Genomic DNA, 21,673 nt, shown 5'->3' with positions numbered 1-21,673 from the left:
ATTGCTTGCTAAAGTTTGGGAGCAGTCACAAGGTTGGAAGGTGACCAGGGAAGGCATCTCAGAGAAGGTGGCATTTGCATTGGGCCTCATAGGATCCATGTGGCTCCTTTAAGTAAGGGGCTGGGAGGCAAAAGGCCACAAGGCAGGTTTTGAGCTTGGAGAGTTTTCTACATTTTCTGGAGCATAGAGATTGAAGAATCATGGGAAACAGGGCTGAGAAGGGGAGTTTGGGCCATATTGTTGAGGGATTTGGATTCCCACAAGTGGTTTGGAGTTTGATAGTTAAGGAGCCACTGAAGGAGTTGGGTGGAAGAGTGACAGGTCGAAGTGGAGTGTTCTTTGCAGGTGGGTTAAAGCCAGGAAGGCACTTCAGGGGCTTCCACCTGGTCCAGGTGAGGAGATGAGGCTGTAGACCAGCATGGTATCAATGGGATGGAGAGAATTGGAGAGACTGGGGTGATAGGATGGGTCCAAAGAGCAGGAACCCCATGGGATTCCTTGGGATTCCTGTTTCCCTCCTTGGGAAACAGAACAAATTAAATGTAAGCCCAAGCCCGCTAGTCTTCAGGTCATCGTTTCCTTAATATCTAAATCAAATGACTTCAGCCTCTATCTTATATCCTAGGCAGGAGTCCAGAGTTTTCCCTTTATCGTCAAGAGTTATCAGGCTCCGTGTGTGTGTGTGTGTGTGTGTGTGTGTGTGTGTGTGTGTGAACGTCCATACTGAGTCCCGCTCCCTCTGTTCTTTGACAGCTCCTAACAACTGCCATCCCCCATCCTGCCTGCCCCACTGGAATGTCCCTGCTTCCTTTATCCTCCCCAGCCCTTCACCAACTCATCGTGGCAGTTACTGACAGACTGGTGGTGACAGAGGATATTTATAACACAGGGGCAGGAAAAGTTGGAATTCATCAGCACAGTGGCAGAGAACTGGGGTCACAGTGGGTCACAACCTAATGTGACTCATCATTAACATATTAAAATCTCATCACATTTCAGGGCTATATATGTGAAAGTCCCATATCTCTCTCACTCCACTCAGCATGTCAGGTTATTATTCCAATTTGGGATCTGGTAACTCCATAAGAAGGGGTTCCAGAGAAATGTGTGGTTAAACTCATCCATATTCCCATCAAGTTGTGGACAAAAGCCCCCATCCCCGCCAACAGCAGAAAGGTTCTCAGACAGCTCCTAGAGCAAGGGCAGTGCCTTAGAGTGGGAAGTCTGGGGTGGGGAAGTTCACAGAGAGTCCTCCCATAATGGCTTTTAAAAGCTGAATTGTCCTCGTGGGGTGAACGCTGCAGTTTTAGTCCTGGCTGGGAACTGAGGTAAACCACTGCTGGAGAGCTCAGGAGGTCCAGTGGTTAGGTTATGATTTAAGACAACCCACCGACTCTTCCCCTTTCTCAGCCTCCATATCTATCACGGGCTGCCCTTTCTGCCCCCTGAGTGTCTATCTGTCCTCTCCTTGAGGAGAATTAGGCTCTCTCCTCTGTGTGTGGAGCACACTGCCAGGACCCTTCCGCACCTCCGCTCCCTCCCTCCACGGGCCCTCAATCCCTGAGGGGAAGGGAGCCTGTCTGATGGACTGTGTCTCGCCAGCACTTAATATGGAAGGCCTGGTACATAGTAGGTGCTCAGTGAGTGTTTATTTTATTTTATTATTATTATTATTTTTTTTTGCGGTACGCGGGCCTCTCACTGTTGTGGCCTCTCCCGTTGCGGAGCACAGGCTCTGGACGCGCAGGCCCAGCGGCCATGGCTCACGGGCCCAGCCGCTCCGCGGCATGTGGGATCCTCCCGGACCGGGGCACGAACCCGCGTCCCCTGCATCGGCAGGCAGACTCTCAACCACTGCGCCACCAGGGAAGCCCCTCAGTGAGTGTTTATTAAGTAATGGATGTTAGCAAAGCAAAATACTATAAAGCCACGCTAGATTACGAGTAATAGTTGTAATTCACTTTCAGTTTTTGGCACTCCAGGACCACTTAACCATTTGAAGAGGTTCTTCTGACGTTCCCTCCTTAATAGAGTCTTTTAATTTGTTCAAAATTAGGGTATTTTTGAATGGATAATACACTCATACAGTCCAAAACTCAAAATGCTGTAAAGGCGCTCACTGAGAAGTCCTGCTCTGTCCTTGCTCTGTTGTCCCTCCTGAGCTCCCTAGTGGGAAGCATTTTTATTTGTTTTTTATGCATTCTTTGAGTATTTCCAGTGTTTATTGTGTATTCTTCCAGCATTTGATTTTTTTATGCTAATAAAAATTCAAATATATGTTCTATTTTTGCCACTTTCTTACACAGAAAAAGTAGCACCCTATATGCATTTTGCTGTGACTTGCTTTTTTCACTTAATAATAAACCCTGGCTTGTTCCATATGAGTAAGAACAGAGAGAGCATTCTCATTCTTTTCTTGCTTTTAATCTTCTTTTTTTCACAGCTGTGTAGTATTCCACTGTGAGCATGTATTGTAATTTAGTTAACTGGATGAGTGCTGGGCTGTTTCCAACACTTTTGCTGTTACAGCCAAGTTGCCGTGAATAACCTCGTGTGTGGTCGTTTCCCATGTTTCCAGGAGTAGCGGCAGGATCTGTTCACAGACGTGGGACTGCTGGATAAAGGGCATGTAGGATTTCAGTAGGTTCTGTGAAATGTCTTTCCATGTGGGGAGGCACCATTTTGCACTCCCCCTGCAAGATAGGAGGCACCTGTTTCCCTATGGTAGAAAACTTGAGGGCAGAGTTGTGTCATTGTGGTTTGGATTTTTGCCAATCCGATACGTGAGAAATGGTATTGTAGTGTAGCTTTCATTTTCATTGGTTGAGATTGTCTTTTCACATTTCAGGAACATTTGCATTTTTTCTACCAACTGTGTATCTTGGTCTCTTTCCTTGTGGTTTTATTGTAGCTGTTTCTACGGCGGAGAGGTGAGACCATTGTCTGTGGTTGCAGTTTTCCCAAGCAGGTCATTATCTTTGTACTTACAATGTGCTTTTTCCCCCCACATAGAAGCTTTAGATTTTTTTACATAGTAAAATTTCTCAATATTTTCTTGTATGGCTTTGTGTTTTGTATCAAAGTTAGAAAGGCCCCTTCCTACTCCAAGATTATGAAGGAATTCACCCAGAGGAGGTGAAAGGAAGCAGGTGTGGGCCCCCTCAGAGCAATGCTGCCAACATCACAGTTTTGTTTGGGACTTAGCCCTGTTCCCACGGAGAGAAGGGTTTGCTGCCAGGGGCTGATGCACACTGCCAAAGTCCTAGTCCAGGCACCCTGAGCATCAGCTGATGCTCTTTGCAGGGGCTGGAAAGGAGGTAGATAAGGGGAAATGAAATGTTTGGCAACACCTTGTTCCCAACAGGTGAGGTCTGGCCAGGTGCAGCCTGATTAGGATAATGAAAGGAAATAGAATTAGAACTTTGAAGTGAAACTTGAGATTCACATAAATTTGAACCGTTCTTGGGATTTGGGAAGAAGTAATTAATTTAGAAATGTTCTCTGTCAATGTTAAACTCTGCCACATTGGCTCTAGGCAGGAAGTATTCTAGAATAGGTTCCCAAATATCATGAATTCAATCAGCATAGAGGCAGAAAATAAATGATTAGGTCGATAGTTCCCTTAAAATCTCTAGTTCAGTGCCACAGGTTTAAAGAGAGAATGAGGCTCGTAAATGTTTGGATTCAGGGAGGTTGAGATGTCAACTAGCCTGGGTCCCTTTCCTGGCTCCATTGCTAAACTGTGTGACCTCAGACACATTGCTTCACTTCTCTGAGCCTCAGTTTCTTCCTCTATGAAAGGGGATAATACTCATAATTAAACCTAACATTGATTAAGCACGAAGTATATACCAAGCACCATATTTGATGTTTCACATGCATTAAATTATTCACTGTCTCAGGAAGCTATGAAAATTAAATGCAGTAATGTGAAGAGCTTTGCCCAGTGCCTGGCACATTATAAGACCCCAATGAACGTTCCCTGATAGTACTGTTATTTTATATGCTTATTGCAATCAGATGGGTAGGCTCAGCATTTGACTGTGGTTTTATCTTAGCCATTCATTCATTCCACAAATACTTTCATGTGTGGGTGCTGGAGACACAATGGCAAATGTGGTGTATGCCCTACAGAGCTTACAAACCAGCAAGGCAGATGCACTGGTCAGCACATAGCGACCACACCCTGTGACAAGGGCTTCGCCAGGGACCAACCAAGGTGCTGGGGGAGCACAGGGGAGGAGTGGATAACTCTGGCCCAGGTGCAGGACTTGACAAACCCAGGCCTACGGGCAGGACAGGGATCCAGGTACACGACCTCTCTGGAGGAGTAATGACTGTTATTGTAATCGGGAACACTTAGATAGCACGTGCCTTGTGCCAGGAGTGGTTTAGTTATAACCCTCACGATTAGGGCTTGGTACTATTATTACCCCTATTTTACAAATAAGGAAACTAAGGCACCAAAAGTTTGTTTGAGGTCACACAGCTAGCAAGTGAAGGAGCCAGGATTTGAGCCTGGAAATTTGGCCCCAGAGTTAATATTAGGAAATAGATCCAGAAAAGGGAGTAGAGATGCTCACCACTGGGAATTGGACCAGGATTCCCTGGGCGGGGACGTATTAGGAATCATAATTGAAAAGTGGGAGGGAACAGAGTGTCAGGGAGAAGTCCAGGCACTGGGCAGCATCTTGGTGGGAGGAATTTTAAACAGATGCTGCTCTCCGGCTTTGGTAGGACGAGCAGGGTGGCCCTGGAGGGTGGATGGCTCAGTGTGTGCCGTGAATGGCTCCAGGAGTCTTGTCAGCCTGGATTTCAGCCTTACAGGATGAATCTTGTTTGGTTTGAGGCATTTCTGCCTGTTAAAACGAAGAGGCATTTGGGAAGGCCAATTCCTAAAGTCTCTGTCAACCATGGCTATTTCCATCTTCCTAACATGTGCCCTCCTGTCCTCTTTGTCTAGCTGGCTTCTGCCGCTCCTTCACATCCCAAGCCTGGGTTCGTACCCCACACTTGGTGCTGCCATAGCATCTTGGGCCTGCCCTTCTCCGCTCTTGCCCAGGACTTGCATTTTATTTGCTGACAATTTGAGCTCAAGAGAGCAGAGACCATGTCTGCTTTTTCTCCCCGATTAGCCCCTGGCATAGGGCTGGAACATACTAGACACTCAATAAATATTTGATGAATGAGTGCATGAGTTACCAGCACTTCTGGTGAATTAGGATGGAGAGCCATCAGACAGGAGGGTCAGGTCTGGGTGTGACACACAGCCTCTTTGGGGGAAAAAAGGCTGGGAATGAAGTCACCAGTGTCTGGAGGGAAAGGGGCCTGCAGAAGTGGGAGGCACCTGTTTGATGACTGAGTGGAGGGTCCCTGTTGGCTCTGGGTAGACCAGTTCTTATCTAAATACTATCAGTAGCTGCCACATGCCCATCACTGAGTGAGGTCCAGTCTCCATTCACGGGCCGCATGGCTTCCTGCAGATTTTTCAGCCTCAGGCAAAGCTCAATTTCCTTACTTATAAAATAGGGATATAGGGGACTTCCCTGGTGGCGCAGTGGTTAAGAATCTGCCTGCCAATGCAGGGGACACGGGTTCGAGCCCAGGTCCGGGAAGATCCCACATGCTGCAGAGCAACTAAGCCCGTGTGCCCACAGCTACTGAAGCCCACGTGCCTAGAGCCTGTGCTTCACAACAAGAGAAGCCACCACAATGAGAAGACCATGCACCACAACGAAGAGTAGCCCCTGCTCACCGCAACTAGGGAAAGCCCGTGCACAGCAGCCAAATGAAATGAAATAAAATTAAAATTAAACTAATTAATAGCACTGTTGGGAGGAATAAAATGAGATGGCATATGAAAAGTGATACACAGTGCCTGGCTTAAGTACTTGGCCAGTGAAAGCTATTAGTATTGTTATGGTATTCTTTTTAAATGTATCTAGTTTTTAACATATTTTATGATATTTAATCTTCAAACCATCCTTGTAACATAAGTTATGATTCTCATGTTTTAGGTGAGGGCCCTCCAACTTGGATGAGTCAAGTGACTGCTTAGGCTCCCGCAGAGTTAGGGGCAAAGCTGGAATTCAAAGCCAGGTCGGCCTGCCCTCAAAGCTAGTTCTCTTACCAGCGGTTGGTATCAGAAATGGGCCCTAACAAAGTTTAGTTGGGAAAGAACATCTGACACAGTAAAGATGGGTATCCCCTGAATGGGAGACACTGTGGTGGAATCCCAGAATGGGGAACTTTTCTGGCTCCAGTCAATGGACCATTTGCCTTTTCCCTCCCCTAGGACTTTTCTCATGCTGCTTGCTCCCCCTGGAGTACCCCTGCCCTCAGCATCCTTCTCTCAAAGTCTGACCTGTCCTTGTAAAGGTGACTGAGTAAAACAGGTTACAAGCCAGGATGTGCTGTGTGACCCTCACTTATTTTAAGTTAGGGGTGTGTGTGTGTGTGTGTGCGCGTGCTTGGTTGTGAAAGAGAACATTGAAAAAAAGACTGGAGGTAAATAGGATAAAGAGTTGACAATAGTTTGTTCTATTGAGAGAGGTTTGTATGTCCAGAGATTTCTATTTTCCCTATGTATACTACTATGTATAAATAGATAACTAGTGAGAACCTACTGTATAGCACAGGAACTCTACTCAATGCTCTGTGGTGACCTAAGTGGGAAGTACATCGAAAAAAGAGGGGATGTATGTGTACGTATAGCTGATTCACTTTGCTGTATAGCAGAAATTAACACAACACTATAAAGCAATTATACTCCAATAAAACTTGAAAAAAATTAAAAAAATTTCCAAATTAAAAAGCAAATGAACATGTATTATCTTTGCAAACAGTAAACAAGGTTGTCTTTTAAATTCTGACCATCTCTTCAAGGCCAGCTCAAATGCCACCTCCTATTTGGAGCTCTGATGTCCCCTGCTGTGTGTTTGCCTTGCAGAGTCCCTGTCGATGCCGTTGTGTTTGCCCCTGTAAACCTTCCCGAGCAGAGAGGCGGCCTCCCTTGCCTGCTTCCCACAGTAGATCCCAGCTGAACAGAGTCGCTCCAAGGCCTCCCAGCCAGAGCAGCCCAGGGCAGCCTTTGCCATGCAGCTCCTGCACTGATGTTTTCCAGCTCTTAGCTCTTAAGTTCATTTCACTCAATCCTCCCGAATATCTTTCCAGGTAGGCATTATTATTACTGTCAGTTTAGAGACCAGAGACTGTCTTAAAGATTGAACGGGATTACTAGGTGTCACACAGCACCGCTTCAGTGCCCTCACTCCGCTCCACCGCTGGACCAGGACCCCTGCTGCAGCCACCTTGCTTCTGGGAAGGCTGCCTGATCTTTCAGGTCCCCGTGGCTTTATCTGTCCCTCACCTTCTCCGCCCTACCCCTGACTTCATCCCACCTTCCTTGACACCTGGTTCCCATCTCTGGCCCACTCAGGGCTCAGCTTACTTGTGGCTTCTTCTCGGAAGCCTCTCTTGACAGGCACTGCTTTTTCATGCAGTCTGGGTTGGCAGGATCCTCCTTGCCTACCCACAGGACAGCATTTATCACTTCTTACTGAACTTGGCCTCTCTCTCTACTGTTTGTCTTTCTCTTTCCCCAACCAGACTAAAGGGCAAGAGCTTAATTTCTTTATTCTCAGTGTCTAGCTGGCATACATTAGGTATTCAGTGAATTTTTGTTGAATTAATTAATATGATCCCTTCAATAGCCCTTTAAAATGACCCGTTTTACAAGTGAAGAAAAATGAAGCTCAGAGGTTGAGGCGTTTTCTCAGTCATGGCCAGTAAGGTTTTAAATTGATTTTAGAATATAGATCTTTTGACATGTAGCCCACGTTGACTGATGTGTTGAAATTTAAAGAAGCAGAGAAAAAAAAATACCCTGCCAATTCTAGAGGGGGGACAAAAATGTAAATCATGGGCCAGCATAAGCTGGAAAGAGATATATTTAGGTTGTTTATGTATTTTTCCTTGTTTAAAAAAATGCAGTTGATCTTGTTTTTTAACATAGCCTTTCAATTATTTACTTAGTGTAATTCGTAGGAGTTGGGCTTGTTAGGCCAAGTGACTGGATATTGTAGATAGCTCTCAGTATCATTGCAAAATTACTTACCAAACCACTGTACCAGTTAACACTACCTTCAGAGAAATGAGAGAATGTCAGTTTTACCATTTACACACCAGCACTGGAGATGATTATTTAAAATTTTCGTTGTTCTCAGAGGTATAAAGTTGTGCCTCATTATTATCTTCTTTTTATTTCTTGGTGAACAGCTGAGGTTGAGTGTTGTTCTTTGTGTCTGTCTACCTACATTCTTATGAGACTCATGCTCCTTTTCGTGCTATTTTTTTTAAGATCGTTGAAGACAGTTGTGGAAGGCAGACTCAACTATTTAATTAAGGGTGAATGGAAGGCATTGGCTGGAGGGAACACAAAGATGACTAACATACCATCCCTGCTTTCTTCTATCTTTTTAAGTTGAGATATAATTGACATACAAGACACTATGTTGGTTTCACGTGTACAACATAATAATTTGATATTTGCATGTATTGCAAAATGATCACCACAGTAGTCTAGTTAACATCCATCACCACACATAGTTACAGAATTTTTTTTCTGGTGATGAGAACTTGTAAGATCTACTCTCTTAGCAACTTCCAAATATGCGGTTCAGTGTTGTTAACTACAGTCACCATGCTGTCCACAGCATCCCCGTGACTTATTTATTTTATAATTGGAAGTATATACCTTTTGACTCCCTTCATCTGTTTCGCCCCCCACCTCCCCACCCCCTGGCAACCACCAGTCTGTATCTGTTCTTTTTATCTGTGAGCTTTTTTGTTGTTCCACATGTAAATGAAATCATATGGTATTTGTCTTTCTCTTACTTAATTTCACTTAGCATAATGCCCTGAAGATCCATCATTATTGTTGCAAATGGCAAGATTTCATTCTTTTTTTTTTTTTTTTTTTTTTTTTTTTTTTTTTGCGGTACGCGGGCCTCTCACTGTTGTGGCCTCTCCCGCTGTGGAGCACAGGCCCCGGATGCGCAGGCTCAGCGGCCATGGCTCACGGGTCCAGCCGCTCCGTGGCATGTGGGATCCTCCCGGACTGGGGCACGAACCCGTGTCCCCTGCATCAACAGGCAGACTCTCAACCACTGTGCCACCAGGGAAGCCCTTCATTCTTTTTTATGGCTGAATAATATTCATATATATATATAATATATTTTCTTTATCTATTCATCTGTCATTGGATGCTTAGGTTGTTTCCATATCTTGGCTATTGGAAATAGTGCTACAGTGAACATGGGATGAAGATATCTTTTCTTATTAGTGTTTTCATTTTCTTCAAATAAATACCCAGAACTGGAATTGCTAGATCATGTAGTAGTTCTATTTTGAATTTTTTGATGAACCTCCATGCTGTTTTCCATAGCGGCTGCACCAATTTACATTCCCACCGATAGTGCGTGAGGGTTCTCTTTTCTCCTCATCCGCACCAGCACTTATTTCTTGTCTTTTTGATAATAGGCATTCTAAAAAGTGTGAGGTGATATCTCATTGTGGTTTTGATATGCATTTCCCTGATGATTAGTAATGTTGAGCATCTTTTCTTGTACCTATTGGCCATCTGTATATCTTCTTTGGAAAAATGTCTACTCAGATCTTCTGTGCATTTTTCAATTGGATTGTTTGGCGGGGTCAGGGCGTTTGCTATTGAGTTGTATGAGTTCTTTATATATTTTGAATATTAACCCCTTATCAGATACATGATTTGCAAATATTTTCTCCCATTCAGTAGGTTGCCTTTTTGTTGTTGTCGCTGATTTCCTTTGCTGTGCAGAAGATTTTAAGTTTGATGTAATCCCACTTGTTTATTTTTTGCTTTTGTTGCCTTTGCTTTTGGTATCAAATCCAAAAAGTCATCACCAAGATGAATGTCAAGGAGCTTACTGCCTATGTTTTCTTCTAGGACTTTTATGGCTTCAGGTTTTACATTCAAGTCTTTAATTGGTTTTGAGTTAATTTTTGTGTATGGTGTAAGATAGTGGTCCAATTTAATTGTTTTGCAAGTTGCTGTCCAGTTTTCCCAACACCATTTATTGAAGAGACTGTCCTTTCCCCATTGCATATTCTTGGCTCCTGTGTCATAAATTAGTTGGCTGTGTGTGGGAGTTTATTTGTGGGCTCTCTGTTTTGTTCCATTGATCTATGTGTTTGTTTTTATGCCAGTATTTTACTCTTTGGATTACTATAGCTTTGTAATATAGTTTGAAAACAGGCCTCCTTGCCTTCTTAAGTAGGATCTTCTTAAGTAGGATACGCAAGTCAGAGAGATGGATGTGGATATGGATATGCATAGAAATAATGATCCAGATGGCTAAACCATTCGACTGAAAGACAAGTAATGGGGTACAGAAGAACAGAGTTAGGATTAATGATTCCTGACTTGGAGGCTTTGAAGAGGTGGTGTTGTATATTCTAAACTGGAAAGGATGACAAACATTTAGAAGTAACTCCAGGTTGACAAAGCAGCATGAACAGATGTTGAGCCCAATCATGTATTGGGACATTTTGTGCCTGAGAACATTTAGTGTTAGTGTTGTACCAGTTTAACATGGTTTTGGAGGCAAGAAAGTGAATACCCAATGAAAAGAGGATTGATTAACTCAGAAAATTGTATTATCTCATAAAGAGGCAGCAGTTTTTAGGGTGGGTTCATCAGAGGCACATCATGACATTCAGAATCCCCAGGTTTTCCCCCTTTTTCTCTCTGCCTTGCTTGGCATTGACTTTGTCCTCAGGCTGCTCTTTTCCCAGTTGAAAGTTTGCTGCTTCGCTCCAATTTTCTACTCACAGCTGTGTTCAAAAGCAGGACAGACCAGTGTGTCTCTTTTGTTTCTTCCCCTCCTTCCTTCCTTCCTTCCTCCCTCCCTCCCTTCCTTCAGTTTTGGAGGCCAGAAATTCGACATCAAGGCCCCCATTCCTTTTTGTTAGGGAAAAATAACTTTCCCAGAAGCACCCAGAGGGCTCCTTCTTAATCTGATAGGCCACATCACCATGTCACATGCCCCACCTAATCCATCAGGGGCTAAATGACATAAAATTACCATGATAGATTTAAATGAATCAACATTCATCTCTCTAGGATTTGAGAGGGGATAACCCTCCGTGAACACATGGTCCCCTTTAAATTCAGATTCTATTAATAAGGAAGAAGGTGAGTATGTACAATTGTTGAATGAGCAACAACAATATCTACACAGTTTTTATGAGCAGACATTTGAATCAGAATTATACCAATACTGATAAGCTTTCATCAAGAAAATGTTTTCTGAGGGCAACTTTATTAAGCTACTTCATTTGCAGTATATTTTACTTTCTTCCACTTTCATTGTAGTTTTACTTAAATTATTTTCACAAGTACAGATCCTTTCCCATATAATCTTATACCACAGACTTATTTCATTGACTGTTTTACATGTTCTTATTAAATTTTGTTGATTATATTTGTAGGTTTTAACATTATTTTCTTTTGAGACTGTTATTTGTACCAGTTTTCTTGGGTCAGATTTTGTGGGTCAAGAAATTTTATTATTATTTTATTTATTATTATTTTTTGCTGTGCCATGCGGCTTGCAGGATATTAGTTCCCCTACCAGGGATCAAACCTGCGCCCCTGAAGTGGAAGCATGGAGTCCTAACCACTGGACCATCAGGGAATTCCCTAGAAATTTAATTTTATGTTATTTCTATCAGTAATCTTCATTAAGAATTGGATGCAACTAATTAAATCTATTTCTCAGTTAATTCATGATAAAACCGTGAGCAGTTCTTCTTAAGTATGCAAAGATTGATCTGTTGTTCAGATTGCTGTGTTCCAGAGGTCTGCAAACTAGAAACCCACAGACCAAACCTGGCCTGACACCTGTTTTCGTAGGGCTGTAAACTAAGAATGATTTTATAGATGGATATTTGTAATCTGTTGGATGAAAGGGAATGTGAGCTTTGAACCACCAATTAAGAAAAATGTTATCTGCTCCCCTAAATTAATTTCATTTTTAATTAATAGACCTGTATTGCAAAAATTATAATCAACTAGTATTATATTTTGAATTTTGTCAATATGGAAATGGAATTTGTTTTCTCTCTTGTTATATAAATATTACATAATATTTTTGATTTTGCCTCTTGGCTCCCAAATCCTAAAATATTTACTAACTGGCTCTTTACAGAAAAAGTTTGCCAACCCCTATTCTATTGTATTGCTAACCTGATTCTTCTGAACACTTACACTCTCCCTTCCCTACACTAACTGTCTGTTCCATTGGAGTTACAAGAAACAAATAGTGTACGAAGTCAGTGTGTTCTTAGGGTCAAAATCATCGTGTCAAAGGTCCAGCTTCAGTTGCGAACACAGCACGCTGGGGGAGTGCAGTCATATTGTTCAGTGATGAAGAGAGATAGCTCTTCAAACTGTAATGTGTTATGTCAAATAAAAATACAAATTGATATAAGAGTTTTCCGAAAAAGTCAGTTTCTCCTTTTTTTAAAATTAAAGCGTGATAAATCTAACATGTTAGAAAAGCCAAAATATCATTGCTTTCAAAGCATCAACATTTGAGGGCAACGTAGTCTTTTGAGACTTGGGAGAGCGGAAAGGCCTTGTATGTTTTCCAATAAAGTTCACTCCTTTTTCTTTCATTTAACAGATGAGGAGAAAGAAAATAATAGAGCATCCAAGCCCCACTCCACTCCTGCTACTCTGCAATGGTAAGTTCCATTCTGAGCAAGTTCTCTCTTGATGGGAAGCTCATATAACTATGTCCTCCTACAGATAGGACAGCATATTACTTGGATATTTTAACATTGTCATAATAACTTGGCATCCAATAGCCCATATGCAATCAGTTTAATTTGCAAGTATGCATAAAATACTCAACTTAGATATAGACAGGAGATTTGAATTTTCATATTTATTTTATTTGGGAATAGATTTTTTTTTCCATCATCAAAACACTGGCAAGGACTGGATTCTACATGGATGTTATTAATTGATTTTAATAGAGTCTATTATTTTAATAAATAATGTTGCAGCCAATTATATAAACATAGGTCTGTTCACCCCTACCAACGAACTCTTAATAAATTAATAATTTATTGCAACTATACTACATTTATTTTAACATTAATACAAATTATCTACTTGAGTGGCTCTCCCTTTAATATTTGGAATTCCTGGACTTGATGTTATAGTTAATGATGTTGTTTAAGTGTTTGCACCCATGTTTGGTATTTACAGGTAAATTCTCCTCTAAGAATTTTACTTAGAAATTATGTTGTAGCTTTGAACACCAAAGCTATTCTATACCTGAGATTCACCTCTCAGAAGAACTTGTCAGTTAAGGGCTATTACTACTCTAGTTCAGCCCAGCAAAGCTGAAGGAAGTAAGGAACAAAGGGGAAGGAGAGAGAAGTGGGGAGGGGAAAGGAATGAATCTACTGTGTGCCAGCCTGCATGCTAGGCACTTTGTATACATGCCTCATTTCATTCTCACAATACTGTGAAGTTGGTATTGTTATGCCCATTTTACAGATGAGGAAAATAAAGCTTAGACAGTTAAATCATTTGCCTGAATATACACATAGCCATGAAGTGGCAGAGGCAGGAACCTGGCTGGATCACTTTAATTGCAAAGCCTATGCTTTTGAAGAAAGGAAGAGAAAAATCAGGAAGGATGGAGAAGAGAGACTAGATCAGAAAAGGAAGCAGATTGGCTTTAATGAGCAAATCATATTAGATTCTTTTGACTAATCCACCCACAGGTGAGAGGAAAACAACATTGGGAGAAAGCATTCACAAATGTAACTCAATCTTCTCTAACAAGAGTCTCAGTAGTCAACTTGTTTTGCTACAAGGATAGCAGAGGTTGTGTTCAAGAGCTCCATTTCCAGCCTTTTGGCTTGTTTCCATCAGTTTGTCCCTACATTCTTTTTCTCATTGCATTTGCTGCTTTTTGCTTTATTTAAAATTCTACTTTACTTCCCTGGTCAAATCTCTCCCTGCACACTTCCCCCCCAAATTATGGTCACACAGATTCTCATAATGCTAGCACATTGAATGAGGCATCAACATAAAAGACTTGGGGAGTGGGAGTTTCTAGAAATGCTAGGAATCAACAGACACTCTTGCTCTAATAACCTGAACATGTCGTACATTTCAGAATAAAACATTTGAAAGGGACTAGAAGAAAATCACCTTGTTCATGTCTGTTTTTCTGTGATTCTCTGACATTTGCCTGGCAACAGCAAGGCTGTAGATAGAGTAATCTCTTAAATCACACTGCCAGGAAATAACTCCCAGCTCTGCTTTTCTAGCTGTGTGACCTTGGGCAAGGTCCTTCACCTCTCTGTGCCTCAGTCTACCTGTAAAATAGAGATGGCAGTAGTATTTACCTTATATCAGGGGTCCCCAACACCCGGGCCGCAGACCGGTACTGGTCTGCAGCCTGTTAGGAACCCGGCTGCCCAGCAGGAGGTGAGTGGCAGGTGAAGCTTTTTGTGCCGCTCCCATCGCTCGCATTACCGCCTGAACCATCCCCCCGCCGCCCGCCCATCCATGCAAAAATTGTCTTCCATGAAACGGGTCCCTGGTGCCAAAAAGGTTGGGGACCACTGCCTTCTGGGGTAGTCACAAAGAGGAAGTGAGTTCGTATATACAGAGTGCTTGAACAGTGTCTGGTGTAGGGTGGGTGCTAGGTAAATCTTAGCAGCCATGGATCGCTCAGCAGACCTCTTCCTTCTGAGTCCCACAAGGACATCCCAGAATAGGGCTTCCCTCCTTCCTGACATATGCATTGTCAGTTCTCCTTCTACTGTACGTAATTCTATACAAAATATCGGTTTTTCTAAACAAAAGGTCACATAGATCATTCTGGAAGAAATTTCATCCTCCAATTCACAGAGTTAGGCAGTGGATTTGTTTTAATGAAAAAAATCTGTTTTCAGAGTCAGATCAGGTTTGAAAATGTATAAATTTGAGTATTATTATCAAAAGGCAACAAATTGTTCAAACATCAAATTGTCCTCTAGTTCCCTTTATATTATATTTTTAAGATAGAATTTTAGTTATTAACTCATTTAAGTAATGTTTACTGAGCACCTACTGTTTGCTAGGCCCTATTCTAGGCCCTGGGAATGCACTGGTAGATAAGACAGACCAAGAATAGGGGCTGATGAGAGAAAAAGTTGGGTGATAATTTAAAAAATTATTATATTAATGATAAATAAATAAACAAGGAATGTATTAGATACAGATAAGTACTGTGTGGAGAATTAGAACTGGCTGATGAGGAGGCTATTTTAGGTTGAATGGTGAGGGAAAACTTCCCTTAGGAGGTGATATTTAAGTGGACATTTGTATGACAAGAAGTCCTCCAACACCATGACGATGTTAAAATCAGGGAAACGTTCTAGGCAGAGGGAACATTGCAGGTCAAGCTCTCCCAGAGGCAGACTCTGAGCCATGCCTACAGGTGGCCTATTAGGTAAGGCACCCAGTATTGACACCATGAGGGGACGAGGGGATCGGCAGAGGGGGTCTCGGGCTGGGAGGAGGCTACGGTAGAGGCTTCAGTGATCTCACAGGGAGTTCTGAAGCCAGGGTGGGCCTCAGAGATGAATTGAGGCAATGGATTCAGGTTTTTATTCCCCCATCTTGCTCATCACTGCAGGTAGTTTGCCACCAGGGAGAGGGGATATAACTTTGGTGTTTTTTTTTAATTTTTTATTGGAGTATAATTGCTTTACAATGTTGTGTTAGTTTCTGCTGTACAGTGAAGTGAATCGGCTATATGTATACCTATATCCCCTCCCTGTTGGGCCTCCCCCCTGCCCCCATCCCACCCATCTAGGTCATCACAGAGCACCGAGCTGAGCTCCCTGTGCTACACAGCAGGTTCCCACTAGCTATCTGTTTTACACATGGTAGTGCATTTATGTCAAACCTAATCTCCCAGTTCATCCCACCCTCCCCTTCCAGCCCTGTGAGGGGGCATAACTTTGGGCGAGGCAGTTCCCATTCTGCTGAGGACAACTCCCCAGGAAGGATTCAGCCTCAGCAATCAGCGTCTCAGCGGTGGAGAAGAACGCCTCAGTCCTGAAAGGTAACCTGGGTACAGACCACAGTATCCTCCACTCTCTCCAGGCTGGAAGCAGGCTGGGCTTGTTCAAGGAACTGCAGAAGGTGTCCCGTGTGGTTGGAGCATAGCCAGCAAGGAAGACAGCAGTACAGATGAGGTGGGGGAAGGAGGCAGGGGAGTATGTAAATAGCAGGGAAGAAAAAGTAGGACATTTCTCTAAACTTAGGGACAGAGTCATGCTTAAAACCATGGTGGAGGACACGTGACATCCTATATCAAGTTCCACATGAGTAAACTTTTTTAGACTAGACTTTCAGTATAAAAACTTTGTCTCTCAAAAGGAACTGGATGCACCCTCCACTCTACAAGGGAAAGTGATATAATTTATACCATATGTCTCCTCTTTGCTCTGGCTGCCAGGGAGTTCAGAGCTAAGTCTGATGTTTATATACTTTTTTTGGTTTGTTTTTGTTTTTTGTTTTTTTTTGTGGTACGCGGGCCTCTCACTGTTGTGGCATCTCCCGTTGCGGAGCACAGGCTCCAGACGCGCAGGCTCAGCAGCCATGGTTCACGGGCCCAGCTGCTCCGCGGCATATGGGATCTTCCCAGACCGGGGCATAAACCTGTGTCCCCTGCATCAGCAGGCAGACTCTCAACCACTGTGCCACCAGGGAAGCCCTATATACTTTTTAATATCTTTCCTTTGTCTAATTTTCTTCTTTTTGTGTTTATTTTGTTAGCTTTTTAGAAAAAGGCAAGGTGCAAATAAATTCAACAAATACACATTTACATTTACATTTTATTTTATTTACACAAAATACATTTCCTTATTTTGAAAGGAAAACATTACAGATAAGGTTAAAGTCCACCTCCTCCAGAGCAGCACTGTTACCAGTGAGAAAGAAATATGTATGTGTGTGGGTGTGCATACATGCGTGTGTGTGTGTATATATATATATATATATATATATATTTTTTTTACTGTCCCTTGCCTATGCATTTACATGCATATGTACTGATAGACGTTTCTGAATTGTGGTTTTTTATTTAGTATTTTCTCCTTTATAAAAAGAATACAGACATAGAACACTAAAAATATTGTTCCACAACCTGTCACACTGTCTTGATCCACAGCTTGCTTTCTCTCCTTAGTCGAATATCCTGAAGCTATACCCAGATTAGTCCCCAAAGAACAACCTCATTTTAACCACTGCACAGAATTTCATGTAAGACAGCAGGAGAATTCAGTTCGCCTTTTCCCTCTTAGACCGACATTTAGGTTGTGTCCAAATCTCATCTTTGCCTTTACACATAAAGTCCCAAAGAACATCTTCATATGTCCCCTCACACACCTGCTGAAGTGTTTCTTCTGTATGGGTATCAGGCAGTGGAAGTGCTGGGCGCACAGAAAATGTTAACAGGATTGCAAAATTGCCCACTCTAATGGCCTTACCATTTTATATTCAGCCTAAGTATACAAAATGCTGTTTTTTAAAAAATAGGAACCTAGCTCCACAACACGGCATCTCATCCTCCAAGGCATCTATATCCTTCACGTTGTCCCCTCTCTCCAGGGGTAGCAGGCAGCCCCAGGAAAGGACCTTGGCCTCACCGCCAAGGTGGTAGCCACTGGCCTGATAGTGCCCAGTTCTCCCGGGATGCTTGGCTTGTTCCTGGAATTGGTTTAGGAGCTATTTGCCTCTCTGCCTTCCCCCACCTTGCCGAGAGCCCCTCCCCATCACCCCAGAGACCATTCCCACTCTAAGAACAAATAATACAACAGCCAAGCAGCCGAAAATAAGCAGGGCCACGTGATCTGGAGGCAGTTCCCAGCAGAAAACAGGCAAATATTGTCAAATGCCTTCCGCCAAGCACTTTCCAGCATCCTTGGTCGTGAGGTTAGTAAAGCCCAACCCACTGGGGATGGTGAGCCCTGCTGGAATCCTGGCCACACAATAACCTCTATTCACAAAGAGGATTTCGGCAGGGAAAGCAGCCTGTCTGCTGTCCTGGCCTACTCGCTGCCAGCACGTGTCCACCTCTACTGCCCCGCCCTCTCACACACCTCTCTTGTTGACAGTGTCACTCTGAGCTCCTGTGTGCCATCAGGGGGGAGACACTTCCCTGTCTGCAGTTTCCAGGGAAAGGGAGGCCCTTCCCCCAAGGAAGAGGATTGAAGACCAAATTGTCACTTTCGTGGGAGACATTTTCCTTTCTTTTGAAAAAATTAAAATGAGGCTTGGGTGATTGCTAGGCTTTCAATATTTCAAATCAATATGAAACAAAATAAATTCAATGTTTCTCTTTAAAATGTTCTCGGAGGCCAGAGGTAGAAAATTGGGCTGGGTACTGTGCCAAAGAAGTGTGGTGACGTTTTAGACCCGGCCACAGCTGCTAGACCAGACCCACGGGATGTCACCAATACCTGAAGTTGTGCACCCATTTCTGATTTAATTCTTTATTCAATGGTGGCATAACCTTATTTGCTTTCATAGTATGAGTTAGTCCACCTCACTCCAGAAAGGGAGGCTAAACATTTTTAGCTCTGAATGTAACCAGAAGTGACATATAGTGCCAATAGGTATGACTGTGTCCCGCTAGAAGTCCTCAGCCAGAGATGGAGAAAGGTAGCTTAAGCAGGACAACGTGAAGGGTGTAAATGTCTCAGAGAATGAGATGCTATGTTGTAGAGCTAGGTTCTTATTTTTAGAAAATAGTTTGTTTGTGAGTGAAGGTATAAAATGGTAAAGCCATTTGAATGGGCAATTTTGCATCCTATTAACGTTTTAGTATGTGCATCCACTCCTGGATACTGACATGGAGAAACACTCCCCCAGGTATGCACGGAGACACATATGAAGATGTTCTTTGCAGCCCTATTTGTAACGGTGAAGTGGAGATGAGTAGAGGCAGGGAAGAGATGGAAAGGGAAGATTGAAGGGGATGGTTTATGGTAGAGGATGGTGCCAAAATCCCCTCGCTGCCATTCGGGGCCACCAGTGCTCTGGCTGCCAACCTCTAGCCTAGGCCCCGACAGGTGGGTTAGCAGCACAGAACTTGTGACACTCTGCTACTATACTGCCTAGTTTTTGTCCAAAAAAAAAAAAAGGAAGAAAAAAAAAGAAAAGGACTTGATTAATCAAAAAATGAACAGAGGGATGCCAGAAGCTGGCTAATCCCAGGCCTTTCTGGAACACCAATTTGGTAGCTTGTAGGCAAAGCACAAGATGTGGATTAGATTACTGTAGATTCTGGTCCAGTTGAGTCATTACAATGGCAGAAATAAATCCCTGATTCAGTCCATGGCTGAGCAGGGACCAAACTTACAGGTTGAGCCAATACCCCTGGTGTGCCAGGCTTACCCCAGCTGATGTTGCTGGCTGAGCTCACTGGATCTCACGAAAACTGGGTAGAGGAGGCAGGATTATTACCCCTACTGGAAGAGGAGGAAAACCAGGCAGGCAACTCAACGCAGCAGATGGTCCCAGTCTCACTCCACCCACGTGGGGGAAATGCCTGACTCCTAAGAAGACCCTCAGCCAAGGGGAGGCGGGGCCAGCGAGGTCCTAGGAGAAACACCAGGGACCCACCTGAACTCGTGTTTGTCTACCCAGCAGCAAATTGCGGGTTTAATTGTTGCAGTTTAATAAAATAGATTGGGTGGTTTTTGTTTCTTTGTTTTGGCCTTCTGTAGAATCTGAGCCCACATGAGCCAAATGCCACCATTTTGTACTTATTTATCATCTGGTGGTGTTCTCTCCTTGGTTCCCATCTTCCTTCTGAGAAACTGTCAGCTTCCTAAAGGCGATGGTGGGGATTGCGTCTTCTCGTTCACTGCTGTATTCTGCGCTGCCTGGCGCATAGTAGGTGCTCAATAGGTAATGCTGACTCCCTGAGCACATGGATGTCAGTCCCTAGCACAGAGTGAGAGCTTTAGAAGCATCGTCCCTGAGTTCATACTCCAAGGCAGGCTTTTCCTAGCCAAGTAGTTTGGAGCAAGTCACTTAGCCTCCCCAACTCTCCATTTCTTCCTCCACGTCATGGAGATAAAGTTACCGATTTGTGGGAGTAGTGATAGCAAATATGAACATCTCTGGCACAAGAGTAGGCGCTTGGAAATATAAATCAGATCTGTTAATATAAACAGGCTTTTCCTTTAAACCCCCAGGTGTTAAGATTTTTTTTAATTTTTTTTTTGATCTGTGCAAAAGCCTGCTTTCCTTCCTTGCCCCCAGCCCTCGCCCTCCACCCCCACCCCACCCGCCTCCTTCCTTCCACACTGTTACTGACTGTGTTCAGGTCACAGTGCTAGGAACTATGCTGGCATAAATAGAAGTGTGGTTTGGTCCCTGCCTTCAAAGGACTTTCAGTCTAAGATGTGAAGTGTTACCTGAATATTCTGCACTAAGATAGAATGATACCAATGGTTACCCTCCATTGAGTGATGTGCATATGCCAGCTGGAGGGCTGAAGGCTGTGCTTGGATTCTTGTTTAACCCACACAGCAACCTTGGGAGATGGATGTTGGGTATCGTTTCCCTCATTTTACAGATGAAGGAAGCAAGAGTCTGAGAGCTCAGGTAACATACCTGAGATGTAGTGCTTGCAAGTGGTGGAGGAGGATTCAGACTCAGTGATCCCTGACTGTAAAACCACTGTCTCTCAGTGAAGGTGTTCGGAAGAGCTGTGGAAATCCCCAGGAGGCTGTGAGAGCTTTAGGAGGAGAAGATGTGTCTGTTCAGTCAAGGTGTTTTCCTCTACAGACATAACTCAGCACTCTACATGTTATCAAACGAATGAATACGTGAATTTATCAAGGAAGAAATGATTAAGGGGTGATCAGCAGTTGGGGCTGGGTGGAAATTAAGCACAGTTTTGTGGAAGAGAAATTTGAGCTGAGCCTTGAAGGGTGAGGCCCAGCAGAGGGGTGCCCTCCCATGGTGGGAAGGCCAGGGAACGTGTACCGTAGTGGGGAACATGGCAAGATATGTTTGAGGAATGGCAGACAGTCCCGCCAGCTGGAGAGAAGTGTATGTCTAGGGGAGTGAGGCCAGAGAAGCCTGGAGAAGAAGTAGTCAGGGTCAGAGAGATAGGGGGCCTTGGGTGCCAAGGTAAGGAACTTGAACTTCTGTGAGAGGCAGAGGGGAGCCACTGAAGGGTTTAGACTATTGTCTGGCTCTGGTTGTTTGGCCAGATTTTTTTTTCTCACATATTTTGCAGTCTCAGATCTCTCTGATAACCTCAGTAATAAATTATAATGTTTAGCAAGTAAAAAAAAAATCCTGTTTTCTTTTCTTTGGGTAAAATAGAAGAAAAAAGTTTCTGTCCCAGACATGTCTACAAGGACTCGAGAAGTGGAGGCTGGACTGAAAGCGCATGTGAACATATAAGAAAACATAAGTTTAAAACGAGAGCAGAGGGAGAAATTATGCTATGCGCTGAGACATCTGCTCTTCACTGTAAAGCAGTAATGCGAAGCTTCCACCATGTGCCCCCGGATGCTACATGCTGAAGCCTTGTGA

General features: G+C 43.4%; 1 protein-coding gene across 1 annotated transcript in view; it reads left to right on the top strand.

Moving 5' to 3' along the window:
• Window positions 1-21,673, top strand: part of RFX4 (regulatory factor X4) — a gene marked incomplete at both ends in the record, with an annotated part of 169,765 nt that overhangs the window by 42,979 nt on the left and 105,113 nt on the right. Inside the window, one exon of the mRNA XM_081249530.1 lies at window positions 12,723-12,783. Within this exon, the coding sequence (XP_081105656.1) occupies window positions 12,723-12,783 (61 nt within the window). The remainder of the gene's footprint in view (window positions 1-12,722; window positions 12,784-21,673) is intronic.

Source organism: Mesoplodon bidens (genome assembly GCF_964165515.1).
Source record: "Mesoplodon bidens genome assembly, chromosome: 11".
NCBI lineage: Eukaryota > Metazoa > Chordata > Mammalia > Artiodactyla > Ziphiidae > Mesoplodon > Mesoplodon bidens.
Note: the sequence above shows the minus strand (reverse complement) of the source record. Positions and strands in the feature narration are given on the sequence as shown.